We start from the raw sequence: 20655 nt of genomic DNA, 5'->3' as shown, positions 1-20655 counted from the left end.
CAGTTAGAGCGTTGGACTAGTAACCGAAAGGTTGCAAGATTGAATCCCTGAGCTCACAAAGTAAAAATCTGTCGTTCTGCCCCTGAACAAGGCAGTTAACCCACTGTTCCTAGGCCGTCATTGTAAATAACAATTTGTTCTTAACTGACTTGCCTAGTTAAATAAAGGTAAAACATTTATTTTTATTTTTATATATCATTATAGACTTTCCTTAATATAAATTATATTGTGTAATGGAGGTTGAGAACAGAGAAAGTCTACAGGCATTGCTATAAAGTTGTGATGCTTTGGGTTTGACTGCTATGGGAGGTCTTCTGGCTTGGAAAGAGAGTTTTGTGTGGTTTTGCTTTACCTCTGAACTCCACTCAGTATAATCTCTCTCTCTCTCTCTCTCTCTCTCTCTCTCTCTCTCTCTCTCTCTCTCTCTCTCTCTCTCTCTCTCTCTCTCTCTCTCTCTCTCGTGCTTGCTCGCTTTCCCTAGACCCCCCTTACCCCCATCCTGCCCCCTCTCCTCTCCCCTTCCCATTGGGCGTTCCTAGAACACTGAAGGAGCCAATCAGAGCTCAGCTCTCGACGCCTCTGTGCCCAGCCTGTTAGGGGCTTTTTGTGTACATAAACTTTTTCATTTTTTTTTCTCTAATCCCTTGTTCAGCCCTCGAAGTGCGGAGCAGATGGAAAGAGTGTTGGTGAAAGAAAGAGAGAGATAGAGAGTCAGGAGAAACCATGCAGTATCTGAGGAAGCCTAGTGAGCGTAGTGACCGAGCCTGACGACCTGATCACCCCAGACAACAAGGAAAGAGCAGTCTGGTCAACCTCAAGACCCGGACATACACACCTCCAACAGGAGAAAGAGAAATAAACAGAGAGAAAGAGCGAGAGAGAGAGAGAGCGAGACAGAGATAGAGAGCGCGAAAGAGAGAGAGAGGAGAACGCCAGATGTGTGAGAGAGAGCAGAGAGAAGGAGATGCTCAGAGAGAGCGGACAGTGACCAGAAAGGAGACCAGAGGAAGAAAGAGAAACGAAAGAGACCACTGAGAGAGTGCCTGTGGTAGTGCTGAAATCTGGATTGTCTGTAAAGGGGTGCTTGACTTTTGGTTCTGTGGCTCTGAGAGACAACGGGAGCTCTGAGAAACAGTTTGGGGGAGTTCTGTGTTTCACTCTGCCAACAGTATTACCTGTGTGTGGAAACACTGTGTTACGAGACTGCTTCAAGTGTTCTGAAGAGGACAAAATAGTAGCCAAAGAAAAGGAGGACAGAAAGAGGACAGATAAATAAAAAGGAAAGAAAGCTATACATTTAGAAAGAAAGAACAAGAAGGAACCAGAGAGTAAGCAAGAGAAAAACAAAGCTAGAGACAGACAATAACAGATAGACAAAAATACAGGATGGCAAACTCAGGATTCCAGTTACTGGGTTACTTCCTGGCGCTGGGTGGTTGGATAGGCATCATCTCCACCACGGCTCTGCCCCAGTGGAAGCAGTCTTCGTACGCGGGCGACGCCATCATCACGGCCGTCGGGCTCTATGAGGGCCTGTGGATGAGCTGTGCCTCCCAGAGTACAGGACAGGTGCAGTGCAAGGTGTTTGACTCCATGCTGTCACTGGACGGTGAGTAGGACATCGTAACGATCACTCCTACACGTGTGACCTGTCATTATCTGTCTTTCTATATTTTTCTCTCTCTTTCCCTGCCCCAGCATTGCATCATTGAACAAATCCTCTCTCTCTCTCTCTCTCTCTCTCTCTCTCTCTCTCTCTCTCTCTCTCTCTCTCTCTCTCTCTCTCTCTCTCTCTCTCTCTCTCTCTCTCTCTCTCTCTCTCTCTCTCTCTCTCTCTCTCTCTCTCTCTCTCTCTCTCTATATATATATATATATATATATATCACACTGCCATAGTTTGAATGCAGTCTTAGATGCCTGTTTATGGACAGTTGTGTATCTGGAGTTGGTCATTATGAGATGCCTTATTCTCTCATAACAGATCTGTTTACCCAATTCCCAACACGGGCCATTAACTGGGCTGATTTATAGAGGGAAGTGTTTGAAGAAACATCATGATCAAATTATCAATTTGCCAATTTGTATGATTCAGCAACTGAATGCATAAACAATTCATTAAACAATCTAACTAATCCAACTGTCTGGAACACATTAAAGTCAGGCATAAATCTATTAGATAAAAAGTGCTGCTGTTGGTTTAATTAGGAGAGGGAGGGAGGGAGGGAGGGAGGTAGGGAGGTAGGGAGGTAGGGAGGGAGGGCGGGAGGGAGGGAGGGAGGGGTGAGAAAGAGAGAAAGAGGTAGAGGGAGAGAAAGAGAGAGAGAGGGAGAGGAAGCGAGAAAGAAAGAGAGAGTGGGAGAGAGAGAGGGAGAGAGGGAGAGAGGGAGAGAGGGGGAGAGGAATGTGGGGTTCAGGCATAAATTAGCCCTGAATATGAGGTTCCTGGCATCTCCAATCTGTTTAGCATAGACCTACTGACTCATAATTAATGGCAGGCAGATTACATAAATTCACCCGTCTATTCTCTCCACTGATTAGGGCAATGAAAAGCTACAGGGGGAGGACTTGGTCAAATAATTTGTCTGTAAATCAGAATGGTTTACGCCCTTTGGAGTTTTCTGTTTTTGTTTTAGTTTTATTAAGAAACACGGTTAATCCCTGTGACCCACACCGCCCCAAAACAACAAATCAGGCTAACGTTTGGCCGCTGTGCAATTCATTATATCAAAACATTTTCTGCGAGGGGTGAGCTCGAGCTTGGTCTCCTTTGCTCATCGGAGTAATAAAAACAGAGTATTGTCCCTGTGATGAATAGTGGTTGTTTGGAGAAGAAAAGCCCAGTGTTGAGCCAAACATCAGAGATATTCTCAGAATGTGCTCTGTCTTCCCCACACACACACATTGTTTCTGTCTGGCCCTAACACACCCTGTGTGTGTGTTTGTGTGAGTGGAAAACGAGCGAGTGAGAGCAAACAGCATAACACACTTTGGTACCAACTTTTGAAAAGTTTACCCCGTGTAATACTAGCATGACTTCAGATACTTGTTGCTGTCTGGTCAAGCAAGGCATGTTGTTGAGTGTAGGTCAGGTAACCAATCAAATTTCAATCAATCAAATAAATGTTTTAAGCCCTTCTTACATCAGCTGTTGTCACAAAGTGCTGTACAGAAACCCAGCATAAAACCCCAAACAGAAAGCAATGCAGGTGTAAAAGCACAGTGGCTAGGAAAAACTCCTTAGAAAGGCCAGAACCTAGGAAGAAACCTAGAGAGGAGCCAGGCTATGAGGGGTCCTCTTCTGGCTGTGCCAGGCTAAGAGATTAAATCACCGAACTTTACCATTTGGCACGTACTCACTCTTTTCCACTGTTGAGTGAACTCATGGTCTTACCAACATCTCTTCCTGTTATGGTATGTTCAGACTCAGTACTGGTCTTGGATGCAAAGTGTGCGTATGTGTGCTCAAGCATGTGTGTGTGTGTGTGTGTGTGTGTGTGTGTGTGTGTGTGTGTGTGTGTGTGTGTGTGTGTGTGTGTGTGTGTGTGTGTGTGTGTGTGTGTGTGTGTGTGTGTGTGTGTGTGTGTGTGTGTGTGTGTCACATGGCCTGGTCCAATCTCCATGTAAGGGTCTTAGAGACAGAAATACATAGTATCAAGGTTTCAGTGGCAGTTCCTGCAGGTGCTTTTCATATTGTGCTAAATGAACCCTTCTCCTTCACTACACAGCATGAGGAACATGTAATGAGGACTAATTGTTCACCAGACTGTGTTGTTGGAGTGCACCAAAGCACTGCAGTGGAAACTGATGGACTTTTTTTTAGATTCTGATTAATTGCCCTTAAAAAGGCAATTCATTTTCAAAACTTGTGACAATGTAAACATATCGAAGCTGTGAGAAACTGTACAGAGAGACTTATGACAAGATCTGGACACTAGAAGGATAAAAATAAGGATACTACTCCCTGTACAGACAGAACAGTTCCTGAAGTATCTTGAGGTTTTCTACACTGTCTTATCCTGCTTTGTTTCACTATAGTCTGAACAGTGGTGCTGAAGGAACAGTTCTTCTACTTGTTGCTGTCTCAGAGTCTCAGAGGCAGATACTGCCTGGTATTGGTCACAACCCACCGAAGCTCTCAGTTCTCTGGGCTCTGCAGTGAATGAAACCTCTGTACTGCACTAGGCAGTGTACAATACCACACAAGCACTGGTGCTATACAGGACACAACAGGGTCATAAAACAATATACAGTTGAAGTCGAAAGTTTACATACACTTAGGTTGGAGTCATTAAAACTCATTTTTCAACCACTCCACAAAGTTCTTGTTAACAAACTATAGTTTTGGCAAGTTGGTTAGGACATCTACTTTGTGCATGACACAAGTCACTTTCCCAACAATTGTTTACAGACAGATTATTTAACTTATAATTCACTGTATCACAATTCCAGTGGGTCAGAAGTTTACATACACTAAGTTGACTGTGCCTTTAAACAGCTTGGAAAATTCCAGAAAATTATGTCATGGCTTTAGAAGCTTTTGATAGGCTAAATGACATAATTTGAGTCAATTGGAGGTGTACCTGTGGATGTATTTCAAGGCCTACCTTCAAACTCAGTGCCTCTTCGCTTGACATCATGGGAAAATCAGAAGAAATCAGCCAAGACCTCAGAAAAGACCTCCACAAGTCTGATTCATCCTTGGGAGCAATTTCCAAATGCCTGAAGGTACCACGTTCATCTGTACAAACAAAAGTACGCAAGTATAAACACCATGGGACCACGCAGCCGTCATACCGCTCAGGAAGGAGACGCGTTCTGTCTCCTAGAAATGAACATACTTTGGTGCGAAAAGTGAAAATCAATCCCAGAACAACAGTAAAGGACATTGTGAAGATGCTGGAGGAAACAGGTACGAAAGCATCTATATCCAAAGTAAAATGAGTCCTAAATCAACATAACCTGAAAGGCTGCTCAGCAAGGAAGAAGCCACTGCTCCAAAACCGGCATTAAATAGCCAGACTACGGTTTGCAACTGCACATGGGGACAAAGATCGTACTTTTTGGAGAAATGTCCTCTGGTCTGATGAAACAAAAATAAAACTGTTTGGCCCTAATGACCATCGTTATGTTTGGAGGAAAAAGGGGGACGCTTGCAGGCTGAAGAACACCATCCCAACCGTGAAGCACGGTGGTGGCAGCATCATGTTGTGGGGGTGCTTTGCTGCAGGAGGGACTGGACACTTCCCAAAATAGATGGCATCATAAGGGAGGAAAATTATGTGGATATATTGAAGCAACATCTCAAGACATCAGTCAGGAAGTTAAAGCTTGGTCGCAAATGGGTCTTCTAAATGGACAATGACCCCAAGCATACTTCCAAAGTTGTGGAAAAATGGCTTAAGGACAACAAAGTCAAGGTATTGGAGTGGCCATCACAAAGCCCTGACCTCAATCCAATAGAACATTTTTGGGCAGAACTGAAAAATTGTGTGCGAGCAAGGAGGCCTACAAACCTGACTCAGTTACACCAGCTCTGTCAGGAGGAATGGGCCAAAATTCACCCAACTTATTGTGGGAAGCTTGTGGAAGGCTACCCAAAACGTTGGACCCAAGTTAAACAATGTAAAGGCAATGCTACCAAATACTAATTGAGTGTATGTTTACTTCTGACCAACTGGGAATGTGATGAAAGAAATTAAAGCTGAAATAAATCATTCTCTCTACTATTATTCTGACATTTCACATTCTTAAAATAAAGCGGTGATTCTAACTGACCTAAGACAGGGAATTTTTACTCTGATTAAATGTCAGGAATTGTGAAAAACTGAGTTTAAATGTATTTGGCTAAGGTGTATGTAAACTCCCGACTTCAACTGTAGGTACATTTTAGCCAACTTCAGAGATGGATGCCACATTGCTGCTTCTGTTCAATCATTCATGTGTCAACATTTTCCAGGAGATACTAAAATGGCTGCCATGGAATCATGTTATGTCATTGTGACATCATGCTTTTTGGATGACAGAATAATGGCCAAACTCTCTCTATCTGGCTCTGGGGAAGATGAAGCACTGTACAGCTAGGTTACTGTACTACTGTTAGATGAGTGGAACTGTTTTTGCCAGGTTTCAGGACCAGGGTATCCTTTTGAGGTGAACATCATAGAGGGTTCTCTTTTCTTGACAGCTTAGTGTTAAATACTGTCCAAGTCGTAGAGCACTCTCTCCTACAGTCTAATGAATACACAAACTATGGTGTGGTCGGAGATTTAGAATAACCTGGGCAGGAGACTCCATATTGGCACAATGACATCAATACTGACATCAACGATACTTACAGTATTTTCTAGGTAAACATTTGCACTGTCAAAGAATGTTTAGTGGCAACATGGAGGGATAGTTTGAACTCTCTACAGCTCTGGATATTACAGTGGAATATCTGACCACCAGCCCACACAGGCTGATGAGATGGTGGATGGTCTGATGCCCCCCCTCCCATCGCACCATGCTCTCATCCCCTGTTATCCTGCTGGCTATTGTGAGGTCATCAGTAGAGATAGTAGCAGCTATGTATGTGCACACATTGTTCATCTCCCTCTCTCTCTCTCTCTCTCTCTCTCTCCCTCTCCCTCTCTCCCTCTCCCTCTCCCTCTCCCTCTCCCTCTCCCTCTCTCTCCCTCTCTCTTTCTCTCTCTCTCCAGTAGTTTGCTGTCTCTGTATCTCTCTGTATCTCTCTCTCTCTCTCTCTCTTTCTCTCTCTCTCCAGTAGTTTGCTGTCTCTGTATCTCTCTCTCTCTCTCTCTCTCTCTCTCTCTCTCTCTCTCTCTCTCTCTCTCTCTCTCTCTCTCTCTCTCTCTCTCTCTCTCTCTCTCTCTCTCTCTCTCTCTCTCTCTCTCTTTCTCTCTCTATCTCCAGTAGTTTACTGTCTCTCTCTCGCTCTCTCTCTCTCTCTCTCTCTCTAGTAGTTTGCTCTCTCTCTCTCTCTCTCTCTCTCCAGTAGTTCGCTGTCTCTCTCTCTCTCTCTCCAGCAGTTCGCTGTCTCTCTATCCAGTATCCCTCTCTGTCTGTCTCTCTCTCCAGTACCTATCTCTCTCCAGTAGTTTGCTGTCTCTCTCTCTCTCTTTCTCTCTCCAGTAGTTAGCTGTCTCTCTATCCAGTATCTCTCACTCTCTCTCTCTCTCTCTCTCTCTCTCTCTCTCTCTCTCTCTCTCTCTCTCTCTCTCTCTCTCTCTCTCTCTCTCTCTCTCTCTCTCTCTCTCTCTCTCTCTCTCTCTCTCTCTCTCTCTCTCTCTCTCTCTCTCTCTCTCTCTCTCTCTCTCTCTCTCTCTCTCTCCAGTAGTTCGCTGTCTCTCTATCCAGTATCCCTCTCTCTCTTTCTCTCTCTCTCTCTAGTAGTTGACGTAACAATGTACATATTGCCAAAGCTTACTTTTGATATTTACAATATGAAAATAATAAGACTCAAAATTGTCAACGGGACAACAGTAACAACAATAACCAAGGGTCAAAATAACCATACATTGAACAATAACAATAAGCATACAGTAGAGGACATGTGCAGGTTGATTGGTCTGTCAGACACTGTCCCTCGTCTTATGGCAGGCAGCAATGTAGTCTCTCTCTCTCCAGTATCTCTCTCTCTCTCTCTCTCCAGTAGTTCGCTGTCTCTCTCTCCAGTATATCTCTCTCTCTCTCTTTCCAGTAGTTCACTGTCTCTCTCTCCAGTATCTCTCTCTCTCTCTCTCTTTCCAGTAGTTCGCTGTCTCTCTCTCCAGTATCTCTCTCTCTCTCTCTGTCTATAGCTATTTCATTTGTGTTTTGTTCCCCTCCTACTGGACAGGAGTGCTGCTATGGCCCTTTGTGCTGTAGATGTCAAATATGCTTCTAAGGCTGAAGGCTCACATGACAATCATGATCCATATATCAGTGCCCCTAAGCTTATTCTACACTATTCCACAAAGCTTGTGTCACACTGACATTGACATTAATAGAAGGAAGGTAGTTGTTTGAATGTTTTTCTGTTTTAATGGAATGGGCAAACCATTGTTACGTATGAAGTCCCAAGTCATCCCACAAAGGACAATTTCCATCGTCCATATCCACACATTCACATTCACATCCACACACACACATCCACACATCCACACACACACACACACACACACACACACACACACACACACACACACACACACACACACACACACACACACACACACACACACACACACACACACACACACACACACACACACACACACACACACACACACACACACACATACAGCTTGTGCCTACCAGCCTTGACACAGGGTAGAGTATAGTGGGAGGAACACACACACGTCCTTGACTCCTCTATTAGTTTGTTGATCAGAGTGGTGCCTTGTACGGCCAGCCCAAACTCCCCACACACTGGATGAAAGAGAGAATGGAGAAAGAGAAAATAAAACCTCTTTCTCTCATAAACCATTAAAATTCTCCTTCAAGCAGATCCTGCCACACATAAATCTAAGTTCAAAGGCCATCTGCCCATCACTAGCCCTTTCAAGTCAGGTTCTAAGATGTGATTCATTGCTAAACTATGAATGTGTGAGTGTGTTTTCCCATCGATGTAAATTATGACTTAAGTTTGTTGGAAAGGCTATTGTTCTCAGTTGTATTTTACATACATTTTCTCACACTGTCAGTGTCAGTATTCAATGTTACTATGTAGTTCTCCTATTCTATTCTATTCTATAGTAATTTGATCTGCTGAATGACTAAAATGTAAATAATTGTAGTTTTGCGCTGTCTGTTCTTGGCAGTAGCTGTGATTTTACAGTCTGTTGTCTTGTGTGTTGTTAGGGGTGATGTTTAGGGATTGAAAGGGGTCTACTAGTGGCAAATGAATGTAGTCTTTATATATTGTTGTAGTTTCATTTGTTGGCAACACTGTAGAAATGTGTAATTTATGGTGCAGATATGTGTTGCTGTATTCATGGTTAATGCACGTGTTGATCTAACATTGAGCTGTGAACCTGGTGTAGTGTCTGCAGTTTGTAAGTTCTTGGTGAGTGCATTAACGCAGTATTAGTGTTGTACTGGTGTTTTTTTCACATTCTGTTAGTGTAGTCTCTGTTGTCAGGGCTGCTGTGTGAGTGTGTGTTGCAGGCCGCAGTGTCTGATCACCGTGGCGACAGCCCTGTGAAAACAATCCCGCTTTGTGACAAAGCCACACTAATCCCACTGTGTGAAACATGTAACACGGGCCCTCCTACAGTGTGTGTGTGACAGAAAATGAGTATGTATGTTTCTGTGTGCACGTCGTTTCCTCCTACAGAATGTGTCTGTATGTTTATGTATTTGTGTGTGTGGGTGTGTGAGTGAGTAAATATGTAAAATGTCCCGCCCACTGAGTTATGTGTGTGTTATCCATGGAAAACTGAGCGGTGAAACCCCTGTGGTTTGGTTTTGAATGACTGAGTGGGACAGTTAAGTCTAAGACTGATGTTATTATCCCATTTTGTACCATGGAAGTGGGAAACATAATGAGTTCTTAAAGAGAAGAGAGGGAGAGAGAGCGAGATAGAAAGATAGAAAGACAGAAAACAATAAGGAGATAAGAGAGAAAGAAAGAGGCAGATAGTATGAGAGAGGGAGAACGAATAGAGAGGAGGATAATGTGTATTTTTGTTGTCTCCAGTTTTGTGATAAAAAGTTACATTTTCTTAAAACCTCTTGAAGCTATGGGGCAGAATTTTTATGTTTGGAAAAACAATGTTCCCATTGTAAGCTGCCTATTTCTCAGGTCCAGATGCTAGAATATGCATTCATTGACATAGTAGGATAGAAAACACTCTAAAGTTTCTAAAACTGTCAAAATATTGTCTGTGAGTATAACAGAACTGATTTTGCAGGCAAAAACCTGAGGAAATCCAATCAGGAAGTGACTCTTATTTTGAAAAATCACTGTTCCATTGCCTGCCTTTCGTCCATTTAAAAGGATATCAACCAGATTCCTTTTCCTGTGGCTTCCTCAGGGTGTGAACAGTCTTTTGACATAGTTTCAAGCTTTTATTTTGAAAAATTAGCGAGATTTATCAAAACGCGTCAGTGGATACACGGATGTCCCTCCATTAGTTGATGCGCGCGACACTCTTTGCTCGACATTTTCTTTCTCTCCAGTATTGAATAGTTTACAGTCCGGTTGAAATATTATCGATTATTCATGTTAAAAACAACCTGAGGATTGATTATTAAAAACGTTTGACATGTTTCTACGAACTTTACGGATACTATTCGTCAAGCCTTGATGACCTGCCTAAGGCTGTGGAATACTGAACATAACGCGCCAAACAAATGGAGTTTTTTTTATATAAAAATTATCTTTATCGAACAAAAGGAACATTTATTGTGTAACTGGGAGTCTCGTGAGTGCAAACATCCGAAGATCATCAAAGGTAAGCGATTAATTTTATTGCTTTTCTGGCTTTCGTGACCAATCTACATGGCTGCTAGGTGTTCTTAATGTTTTGTCTAGTGATCGATAAACTCACACAAACGCTTGGATTGCTTTCGCTGTAAAGCATATTTTCAAAATCTGACACGACAGGTGGATTAACAACAAGCTAAGCTGTGTTTTGCTATATTGCACTTGTGATTTCATGGTTATAAATATTTGTAGAAATTCTTTTTGTATTTGGCGCTCTGCAATTCAGCGGTTGTTGGTGAAAATGATCCCGCTAAAGGGATCCGTGAGTCAAGAAGTTATTAAGAAGTTGAATTATGATTTCATATTGATTTACAAGGTGGTTGTGTTTTGATTGGTTGCTTTTCCAATGATGTTTTGCACAGAAATCTCTGTTCCACTCCTTGTCACGATCGTCTTCGGGTGAAAGAGAGGACCAAGGCGCAGCGTGATATAGATACATCTTCTTTTATTTGAGAAGATGAAAATGAACACGAACACTAATACACACTAAACAAAAACAACAAACGACCGTGAAGCTACAAACGAAAGTGCAGACACACGCTACTAACGTCAAACATAGACAATTACCCACAACCTACCTAATGCCTATGGCTGCCTAAATATGGCTCTCAATCAGAGACAACTAATGACAGCTGTCTCTAATTGAGAACCAATCCAGGCAACCATAGACATACATAAACACCTACACTGAACACAACCCCATGAAATCTACAAAAATCCCCTATACAATACAAACACCCTATACGAGACAAAAACACACAAACATCCCCCATGTCACACCCTGACCTAAAATAATAAAGAAAACAAAGATAACTAAGGCCAGGGCGTGACACTCCTGTTCTGCCCCAATTTAACCCATGAGAGATCTAGACATTTAATATGTGTAGATATTATATATATATACCAGGCCGTGTATAGATATTATATATATATATATATACCAGGCTGTGTAGATATTTATATATATACCAGGCAGTGTAGATATTTTATATATATATACCAGGCTGTGTAGATATTTTATATATAACTTTAAATCCCTGACGGATGTCTTGAGATGTTGCTTCAATATATCCACATCATTTTCCTGCCTCATGATGCCATCTATTTTGGGAAGTGCACCAGTCCCTCCTGCAGCAAAGCACCCCATAACATGATGCTGCCACCCCCGTGCTTCACGGTTGGGATGGTGTTCTTCGGCTTGCAAACATCCCCCTTTATCCTCCAAACATAATGATGGTCATTAGGGCCTAACAGTTTTATTTTTGTTTCATCAGACCAGAGGACATTTCTCCAAAAAGTTCGATCTTTGTCCCCATGTGCAGTTGCAAACCGTAGTCTGGCTTTTTAATGGCGGTTTTGGAGCAGTGGCTTCTTCCTTGCTGAGCGGCTTTTCAGGTTATGTCGACATAGGACTCGTTTTACTGTGGCTATATATACGTTTGTACTGTAACGGTTTTCTTCCTGGGATGAAGGAACAACAAACCCAACATAGAAACACAAAACATAGACTACACCCACCCAGCTCACGTCCTGACCAACTAAACAAAGACTAAACCAAGGAAATAAGGTCAGGAACGTGACAGTACCCCCCCCCCCCCCCCCCAAGATGCGGACTCCGGCCCCAAAACCTGAACCTATAGGGGAGGGTCTGGGTGGGCGTCTCTCCACGGTGGCGGCTCTGGCGCTGGACGTGGCCAGCGTACCTGTTTCCTCCAGCATCTTCACAAGGTCCTTTGCTGTTGTTCTGGGATTGATTTGCACTTTTCGCACCAAAGTACGTTCATCTCTAGGAGACAGAACGTGTCTCCTTCCTGAGCGGTATGACGGCTGATTGGTCCCATGGTGTTTATACTTGCATACTATTGTTTGTACAGATGAACGTGGTACCTTCAGTTGTTTGGAAATTTCTCCCAAGGATGAATCAGACTTGTGGAGGTCTACAATTTTTTTCTGAGGTCCTGGCTGATTTCTTTTGATTTTCTCATTATGTCAAGCAAAGTGGCACTGAGTTTGAAGGTAGGCCTTGAAATACATCCACAGGTACACCTCTAATTCACTCAAATGATGTCAATTAGCCTATCAGAAGCTTCTAAAGCCATGCATCATTTTCTGGAATTTTCCAAGCTGTTTAAAGGCACAGTCAACTTAGTGTATGTAAACCTCTGACCCACTGGAATTGTGATACGGTGAATTATAAGTGAAATAATCTGTCTGTAAACAATTGTTGGAAAAATTACTTGTGTCATGCACAAAGTAGATGTCCTAACCGACTTGCCAAAACTATAGTTTGTTAACAAGAAATTTGTGGAGTGGTTGAAAAACGAGTTTTAATGACTCCAACCTAAGTGCATGTAAACTTCCGACTTCAACTGTATATATATACCAGGCTGTGTGTAGATATATAGAATATATGCCAGGCTGTGTGTAGATATTCTATATTAATATACCAGGCTGTGTGTAGACATTCTATATATATATACCAGGCTGTATGTAGATATTCTATATAAATATACCAGGCTGTGTAGATATTCTGTTTGTACCCTGTAGACTGTCTGATCTCCTTGCCATCTGAAGCCGAGTACAACTGCCCTAACATACCCATTCTGTTGTCCTCTCTCTTCCCCTCTTTCTGCCATTCCCTTGACCCTCTCAACACTTGTTTCTCTCCCTGCTACCACCCCACCCTTCTATTTTCTGCCTGCTCTCTCGCTCTCCTCATACCCCCCTCATGTTTCCCCTATTTTCTTTTCTCCTCTCACCTCTTCTCCCATCTCTCTGCCTTCATCTATTATTTTGTCTTCTCTCACCCCTCCCCCTCTCTCCACAGTTCACATCCAGACGTGTCGTGCTCTTATGGTGGTGTCCGTGCTGCTGGGCTTCATAGGAATGATAGTGAGTGTGGTGGGGATGAAGTGCACTAAGGTGGGCGACAATAACCCCGCCTCCAAGGGGCTCATCGCTGTGTCTGGAGGAGCCCTCTTTCTACTCGCAGGTGAGACCACTATCAGGTGACCATCACGTGACTGTCATGTGATTAAGGAAACAAACAGAACTCTGGAGCAAGGGTGTGGGCACCTGCATGATAACACTGATTTCCACTGTGTAATGCTAGTCATGTGACCACTATACTGTGTAGCTTGCTGTTTTTTTAACCACCTCAACACCCACAACTTAATCGGCTATTAGAAAATATATACTGGTGAAGTACCACTCCCCAAGTTAGAGCTTGTTATCTCTATAATTTATAAGTTTTCACTATCTTACTCTCACATTTACTGTTTGAGTGGAACCAGTCTTTCAGGGCTCATGTCTTGCATTCCTCTGATCAGAAACTCTCACCAGTGGTCTTCTGGGTAATAAGGGTCCCAGCTGTAAACAGGAAGTGGTGATTTTGGACACATTAGCTCCCTGACCTCAGAGACAACCATGAGCCTGACAGAGAGAATAACAACCTTAGAGTCATTACACAGAGTGCTTTTACTGCTGCACTGTGTGTGTGTGTGTGTGTGTGTGTGTGTGTGTGTGTGTGTGTGTGTGTGTGTGTGTGTGTGTGTGTGTGTGTGTGTGTGTGTGTGTGTGTGTGTGTGAGTACGTGTGTGTATGTTCTTGTTTAGATTCATAATGTGATGTTGCGCCCCCCTCCTCTCTCTCTTTCTCTCTTCCTCTCTCTGCAGGTCTGTGTACGCTGGTGTCCGTGTCCTGGTATGCCACTCAGGTGTCCTATCATTTCTTCAACCCAAACACGCCGGTCAATGCCAGGTAACCCTATCACACTGGTCACACACTGTATCTACCACTCAGTTTATCTCTGAGTAATAGATAACATGTCTAATAGTACTGTAAAAAATGATATTAAAGACAGATTTGACCATTTACACTGCAGGTATGAGTTTGGGTCAGCCCTGTTTGTGGGATGGGCGGCGGCCAGCTTGGCGGTTTTGGGTGGATCCTTCCTGTGCTGCTCCTGCTCCAATGAGGAGAGGCGAGGGCAGCAGTACTACCGCCAATCACAACCATCCACAGCCAGGGAGTACGTGTAAACCCGCCCCCTCCCAGCAGCCACTCAAACAGAGAGTAGAGGCCACACTTTGCTCCTCCCCCTTTTCTCTTTAACTGATGTGTAAAGCTCACAAACACTTGCGCGCACACACACACACACACACACACACACACACACACACACACACACACAGACACACACACACACACACACACACACACACACACACACACACACACACACAAGCACAGTCTCCACCTTTGGATTTTAGAAACTTTTAGGAATTCAGAGGCTTTTATAATGACATTACATATTGCAATTTATTCTATGGAACATATTCTTGAGCTGAAACGTTTATATTTTATTGCAATACATGTCATTGAGAGGATGGTGATTTTGCTCAATTATCCTTTTAAAGCGTTTTATGTTCATCAAATCTGGCATGTGGCTTAAAAGTCATTAAACGTAACTTAACAGATATGGGAAGTCTCCTGAATTTGACCCTAAGATAATTACATTTTTGTACTTTATTATATAAGTGAATCAAGCAAAACAGAACCAATAAAGTATTGCCAAAGTAATTACTGTGCAGAGGAGACATAGGAATTTTTTTATGGCAGAATGCCTGACGGTAAATTGTGGGACAAATACGATCATAGAAAAATAAAACAATTTTGTGGTTTTGGTTAGCATGTCCTATACTTCCTGGTTGGAGCTGTGTCTATGTGTGTGTTGCTTTGTGTCTTCTAACAAATTTTAACATTACAATCGAATATAGTTGATGACATCATACAGGGCTGACATTCCGAATTGAACAGAAAATCTTCTCTGAGCTATTTTGATACGGTTTGGATAAACAGCATTTTACGATGTCATCAGTTCGAATCAGATATACAGAAAAGAGTCAAATATGTGATTTAAAATAAATGTTGTTTTAACGAGAGAGAGACACCGGTCATTGCATGCCTTAACATCACGTTTCATTTGTTAACACATCCGTGCAAGTCTACCCAATATCCATCATCCACATGTTCTATACCTCAGAGACTGCATAAGCTAAGGACTACTGGCTGACCTCTTATATAAACCGACTGTTATAAAACCCGTCAGATTCAGTTAAACTCATGGTTTTATTCCTTGTGTGCTCTATAGGCAAATACTCTCAAAGAAAACATACATTTTCAATGGACATTGAAATTCTATTTTATACTACTCTATTCTATGCTAAAATACTGCACTTTCAGTCACTCACTGAGCCTCTGCTCAGGCCATCTAGACCTCCTGAACTCCAACTTAACCCACGCATTTCTCTGCTTGAATCCACCACCCACAACTCTGACTCTTCATCGCTCTTGATCATAATTCCTTTGGGTAAAAGGGTTGGTTAATCGTGCCTCCGATAACAGAACCTCCAACTTTTATAAGAACTGTTCCATGCCCCCCGTTTTCTGGTCATCTGGCCCCTCTCCTTAGTAAAGTCCTTGTGTATGGAGTGATCCATTGTACTCAGAATGAGGGTACATAGGCCTGAAGGACCTCCTACACTTCTGCTAAATGAAAGAGGGGGGGGTTGACCATTACAAGCCTGTCAACAACAGATGTCCTCTAAGAGTCATTACCAATTTACAAATGTGACTGAACTAGCTAAAAGAAAATAAATAAATATTTGTTATGTTTTTTTGTAACTTTGTGTGCACCTAAAGTAGGTCTTACTGATCTGAAACAGCTAGTTTACTTACTAGCCATGACTTTTTTCTTATTTTCATTGCTTTTAAATATGTTTAAGTGTTTTCAAAATGAACAATTAAATGCTGAACCACCATCAACAATATTCTCCAGAAACGTTTCTTATTAAAGACCTCAACTCCCAAACCTCAAATGAATAGGTGTATGTCAACAGTAAACCAAGAGTTGCTAGCTGTCAGATTAACACGTTTCTGGTTTCAACACGACCAGTGTCTTTATTCAATGTAAGAGAAGGGTTCGGCAACTAGTTGGAAACCTGGAAAGGTTATGTGTCTAACACCCTGCTTTTTGGTTTATAAAACATGGCCCTTTATTGGCTTTTATTAAGAATAAAAACATAAAACATAAAAACAAAACAAAATCAACCATCATAAACCCAACACATTTGGACATAATATCTGATCAATTCCATGCCATAGAACAAATGACATTACAAATGATCTGTGTGCTGTGACTCATCAGCATCCACCAATTTCTCCATCCTTAACCCTTTATTTAGGATCAACAACCTTTCTCTTTCAAAAACACTTCAACCATCTTCACTCAGTAACTAACCACAGAGCTAGCGCAGCCTAACTACCATGCACCTCTTCACATCTAGTGCAGCCTGGATAGCTAGCATCTCTTCTCATTTTTCCTTACCTAGCATGTAATATCAAGCACTCATTCACTCACTAATACCAGAGAGCTTCCTGTAACGGTGAAACGGTGCGGTCTTGATGTGTATCTCTCTCTCCCCTCTCGTCTCCTCTCCTCTAATGCTGTTCTTCTCTGCCTGTCTTCTTCTCTTCCCTAATTCAGGGCAGAGTTGTTGAGTGAGACTAGTTTCCCTGACTGACCAAACCCTGCCTGTCCCCCAGGACTGTCCGAGTTCCACTCACTGTCTCCCCTTTCCCTGTTCCTTCCTAGATTCAAAATTTGGACCTTTGTCTCTCCGCTATAGTATTTGTCTCTCCCCCTCCGCCTCTTCCTCTCTCCCTCCCTCCAACCCCATACCCCATTCCTAAATGTCTGCTCCTTATCAGTGTCTGATATTAAGGGTCGACACAATGTCCGCCACCCCTTTAAGAGATTGCTTCTTCCCTTCTCCCACTCCCTGAGCCTGTTTGTAAATATAGACTCTTAAAGGAGAAGTGTGGTTAGGTGGTTAGACCCCCCCCCCCCCTTTACAACTAGAGGGGCGGTATTTCACTGTATTTCAACCTGTGAACCCTTTACTAGAAAGTCCATGATATCCTTTTATCTTTTATTGACTGGACTTTAACTGAACACGTGAGACTTGTCGTGTCATTATTTTACGTTGATTTCTGCTTCACTAATATCCTGTGATTTCTGGGTTGTTAGAAATGTGCATTTTGGTTTTGTTCTCTGAGTATACAAGTGTACATTTACTGAAACATGTTTTTTCTTTTAAATTGCAGACCAAATGTTAAACATTCCCCACCAGAGAAAAAGGAGGAATACTTGTAGTTTGGGTGACTCCTTTGGCCCCACGATGTGTTAGATTTTTGGCAACAGGCAAGACACTGTCTAACACAAACAGACAAGACACTCTCTCAAAGAAAACAGAAGCAGACAAGACACTCTCAATAGAAAACATAAGCAGACAAGACACTTTCAATAGAAAAGACACTTTCAGAAAGCAAACAAAATAAATCCAGAATACACTGAATACATCTGCAGACCAACCCTAATGGGTAGCTAGTACTGTATCATTCTTAAAGATGCCCATGTGTTAAATGTTTGTCAATGTATTTTAGAATCAGTTTTGTACACAAGCAATATTAAATGGTATTCTGCACAGGTATTATTTGTGCTCACACATGACAAATAACTGCTATTTGGATAATTGAAAGATGGTGAACCTGAATCTGTAATTCTTTCTGTCTGTAGTCTGTCTTTAGTTTCTGGGAGAGGAAGTCATTAGGGGGTGTTTATAGAACATAGAATACAGAAGTGCCCAGATGTATACACCACCACCTCCAGCCTTTCTACTACATATTCTCTACTGCAGTGCCTTATAACATGTGTGTTTGTGTGTATGTTTTTGACTGTTATACACGGATCCCACAGTGTCACATCCTATATGGACATATTGTAAAACGTATCCGTGGACATGTCTTTTCTCTTGCATGAAATGTACCATTCAGACAAACTGTTGCATGTAGTTGTATCTCTGAACATGAATATGTACTGTACTGTAGCTAGTATACCACTTAGAAAACAACAGACAGAGAGATTCCTAAATGTCCCTAACTGATGAGAGCGATGGCACGCTTTGTAAAAGTTGTGAGACTGTTTGGAAGAAGTACATGTACAGTAGCCCAGATTGAGGATATTATTATACATGCATTCGATTTAGTTACGTGCCAATATGATTTAGTGTGGATGGAAGATGTGTTTTGTTATTGACTACGGCAAATTGTTCTGTACTCCGGGTGCTGAAAGCACCGTCTCCTGTACAGGTACTGTACTTAGTAACGGACAGTTTGCTGAATGTAATCAGGTCAAACGTGCTTTTCTGTTGCCTACATTTATTTACCATGCATTTTCTTCATCTAATATTCACTATTATTATTTGATGTATCATTTCTTTTGAAGTATACTCATGTATGTTTCTTTTAGAATAAAGTAAGCGCATAAAAACTTTGTGTTCATGCTTTGTTTGGCACACATACACCATCACCACCATCAAACACACACACACACACACACACACATACACCATCACCACCATCAAACACGCACGCACACACATACACCATCACCACCATCAAACACGCACGCACGCACACATACACCATCACCACCATCAAACACGCACGCACGCACGCACGCACGCACGCACGCACGCACGCACGCACGCACGCACGCACGCACGCACGCACGCACACACACACACACACACACACACACAGAGAGTAGTACGAGTCAGGAGTGTACGGGCAGACGAAGGCCTCCTCCTGGGGTTCAGATATGATTTCAAACCTCCTTACCCCTCCTTTTCAACCTCCCTCTCTTTCACCTCTCCCACTTTCTCTCTCCCACCCCAAATACCTCTCCTGCTCCCCGTCGTTCAGTAATTGCAGACGGTGGAATTCCAGTTCTGCCTCAGTAGCTCTGAGAGTCATTCTCAGTTAACATGCACGACCACCACATATATTCATCTCTCGGTTATCATCAATGATAAAAATGACTCCCACACACATTTATCTCTGCAATGAATTTCTGTAACAATCTTTCAGTCAAGTCGCCCTTTATCAAGACATTCAAGGACATGATTGACTTTTCTGGGATTAGGGAAGAAGGATGAGGGTACGGTAGTAAACAGAGTCATATTGTACACTACATCTAACAGACAGTTTCTGGATGGATTATGGATCAACAAACAATCTATAAGAGACCATCCAAATATAGTGACAGAGTTACAGCCTGTACCAACCCACAGCACTAGACTGAATCCAGATATGTAAGCACAGAGATCAGTGGGGGTTAGTGGGGGCAGAGTATGAATGTGAAATCTCACACACACCTGAGATGTGCTGGAGACTGGCTCTCCTTTAAGAGACTTTGAGTTGTAGATTATTTAAACAGCCTGATAAAGAAAGTATTACTGAAACATGATTTTCTTTAAATGATAAAAATGATTTTCTATATCAACTTCCACTGTATTCTAGGAGTGGCTGTTTTGTTCTTTTATGTATGTGAAAATGATCTCTCCCTCAACGTCAACAAAATAAAGGAGCTGATTGTGGACTTCAGGAAAAAGCAGAGGGAGCACACCCCTAAAAAGCAGAGGGAGCACACCCCTAAAAAGCAGAGGGAGCACACCCCTAAAAAGCAGAGGGAGCACACCCCTAAAAAGCAGAGGGAGCACACCCCTAAAAAGCAGAGGGAGCACACCCCTATCCACATTGATGGGACCGCAGTGGAGAAGATGGAAAGCTTCAAGTTCCTCGGTGTACACATCACTGACGATGACGATCTGAAATGGTCCACTCATACAGACTGACAAAGAAGGAGGCTGAAGAACTTTGGCTTGGCCCCTAAGACCCTCACAAACTTTTACAGATGCACAATTGAGAGCATCCTGTCGGGCTGTATCATCGCCTGGTACGGCAACTGCACCGCCCACAACCACAGGGCTCTCCAGAGGGTGGTGCGGTCTGCCCAACTCATCACCGAGGGCAAACTACCTGCCCTCCCAGACACCTACAGCACCCGATGTCACAGGAAGACCAACAAGATCATGACAACAACCACCCGAGACACTGCCTGTTCACTCAACTATCATCCAGAAGGCGAGGTCAGTACAGGTGCATCAAAGCTGGGACCGAGAGACTGAAAAACAGCTTCTATCTCAAGGCCATCAGACTGTTAAATAGCCATCACTAGCCGGCAACCACCCGGTTACTCAACCCTGCACCTTGGAGGCTGCAGC

The 20655-nt window shown here is 42.7% G+C and overlaps 1 protein-coding gene across 1 annotated transcript; it reads left to right on the top strand.

Annotated features, from left to right (window-relative positions):
* Positions 1 to 659: 659 nt before the first annotated feature.
* On the top strand, positions 660 to 18847 carry cldn19 (claudin 19). Its single transcript, XM_039010279.1, has 5 exons — positions 660 to 1609; positions 13296 to 13460; positions 14143 to 14227; positions 14352 to 14498; positions 17636 to 18847. Exons 1-5 carry the CDS (start codon positions 1387 to 1389, stop codon positions 17682 to 17684), a joined length of 669 nt encoding a protein of 222 aa, XP_038866207.1. The 5' UTR covers positions 660 to 1386; the 3' UTR covers positions 17685 to 18847.
* Positions 18848 to 20655: the final 1808 nt, after the last annotated feature.

The sequence above is a fragment of the Salvelinus namaycush genome, chromosome 2, assembly GCF_016432855.1.
Source record: "Salvelinus namaycush isolate Seneca chromosome 2, SaNama_1.0, whole genome shotgun sequence".
NCBI lineage: Eukaryota > Metazoa > Chordata > Actinopteri > Salmoniformes > Salmonidae > Salvelinus > Salvelinus namaycush.
This window is presented reverse-complemented; position numbering and strand designations above follow the sequence as displayed.

Coding starts and splice junctions, on each gene's coding strand:
- cldn19 (XM_039010279.1), top strand. CDS start 1,387: ATGGCAAACTCAGGATTCCAGTTACTGGGTTACTTCCTGGCGCTGGGT. Junction 1,610..13,295: donor CTCCATGCTGTCACTGGACG/GTGAGTAGGACA, acceptor CTCTCTCCACAG/TTCACATCCAGACGTGTCGT. Junction 14,499..17,635: donor CAACCATCCACAGCCAGGGA/GTACGTGTAAAC, acceptor TTTAAATTGCAG/ACCAAATGTTAAACATTCCC.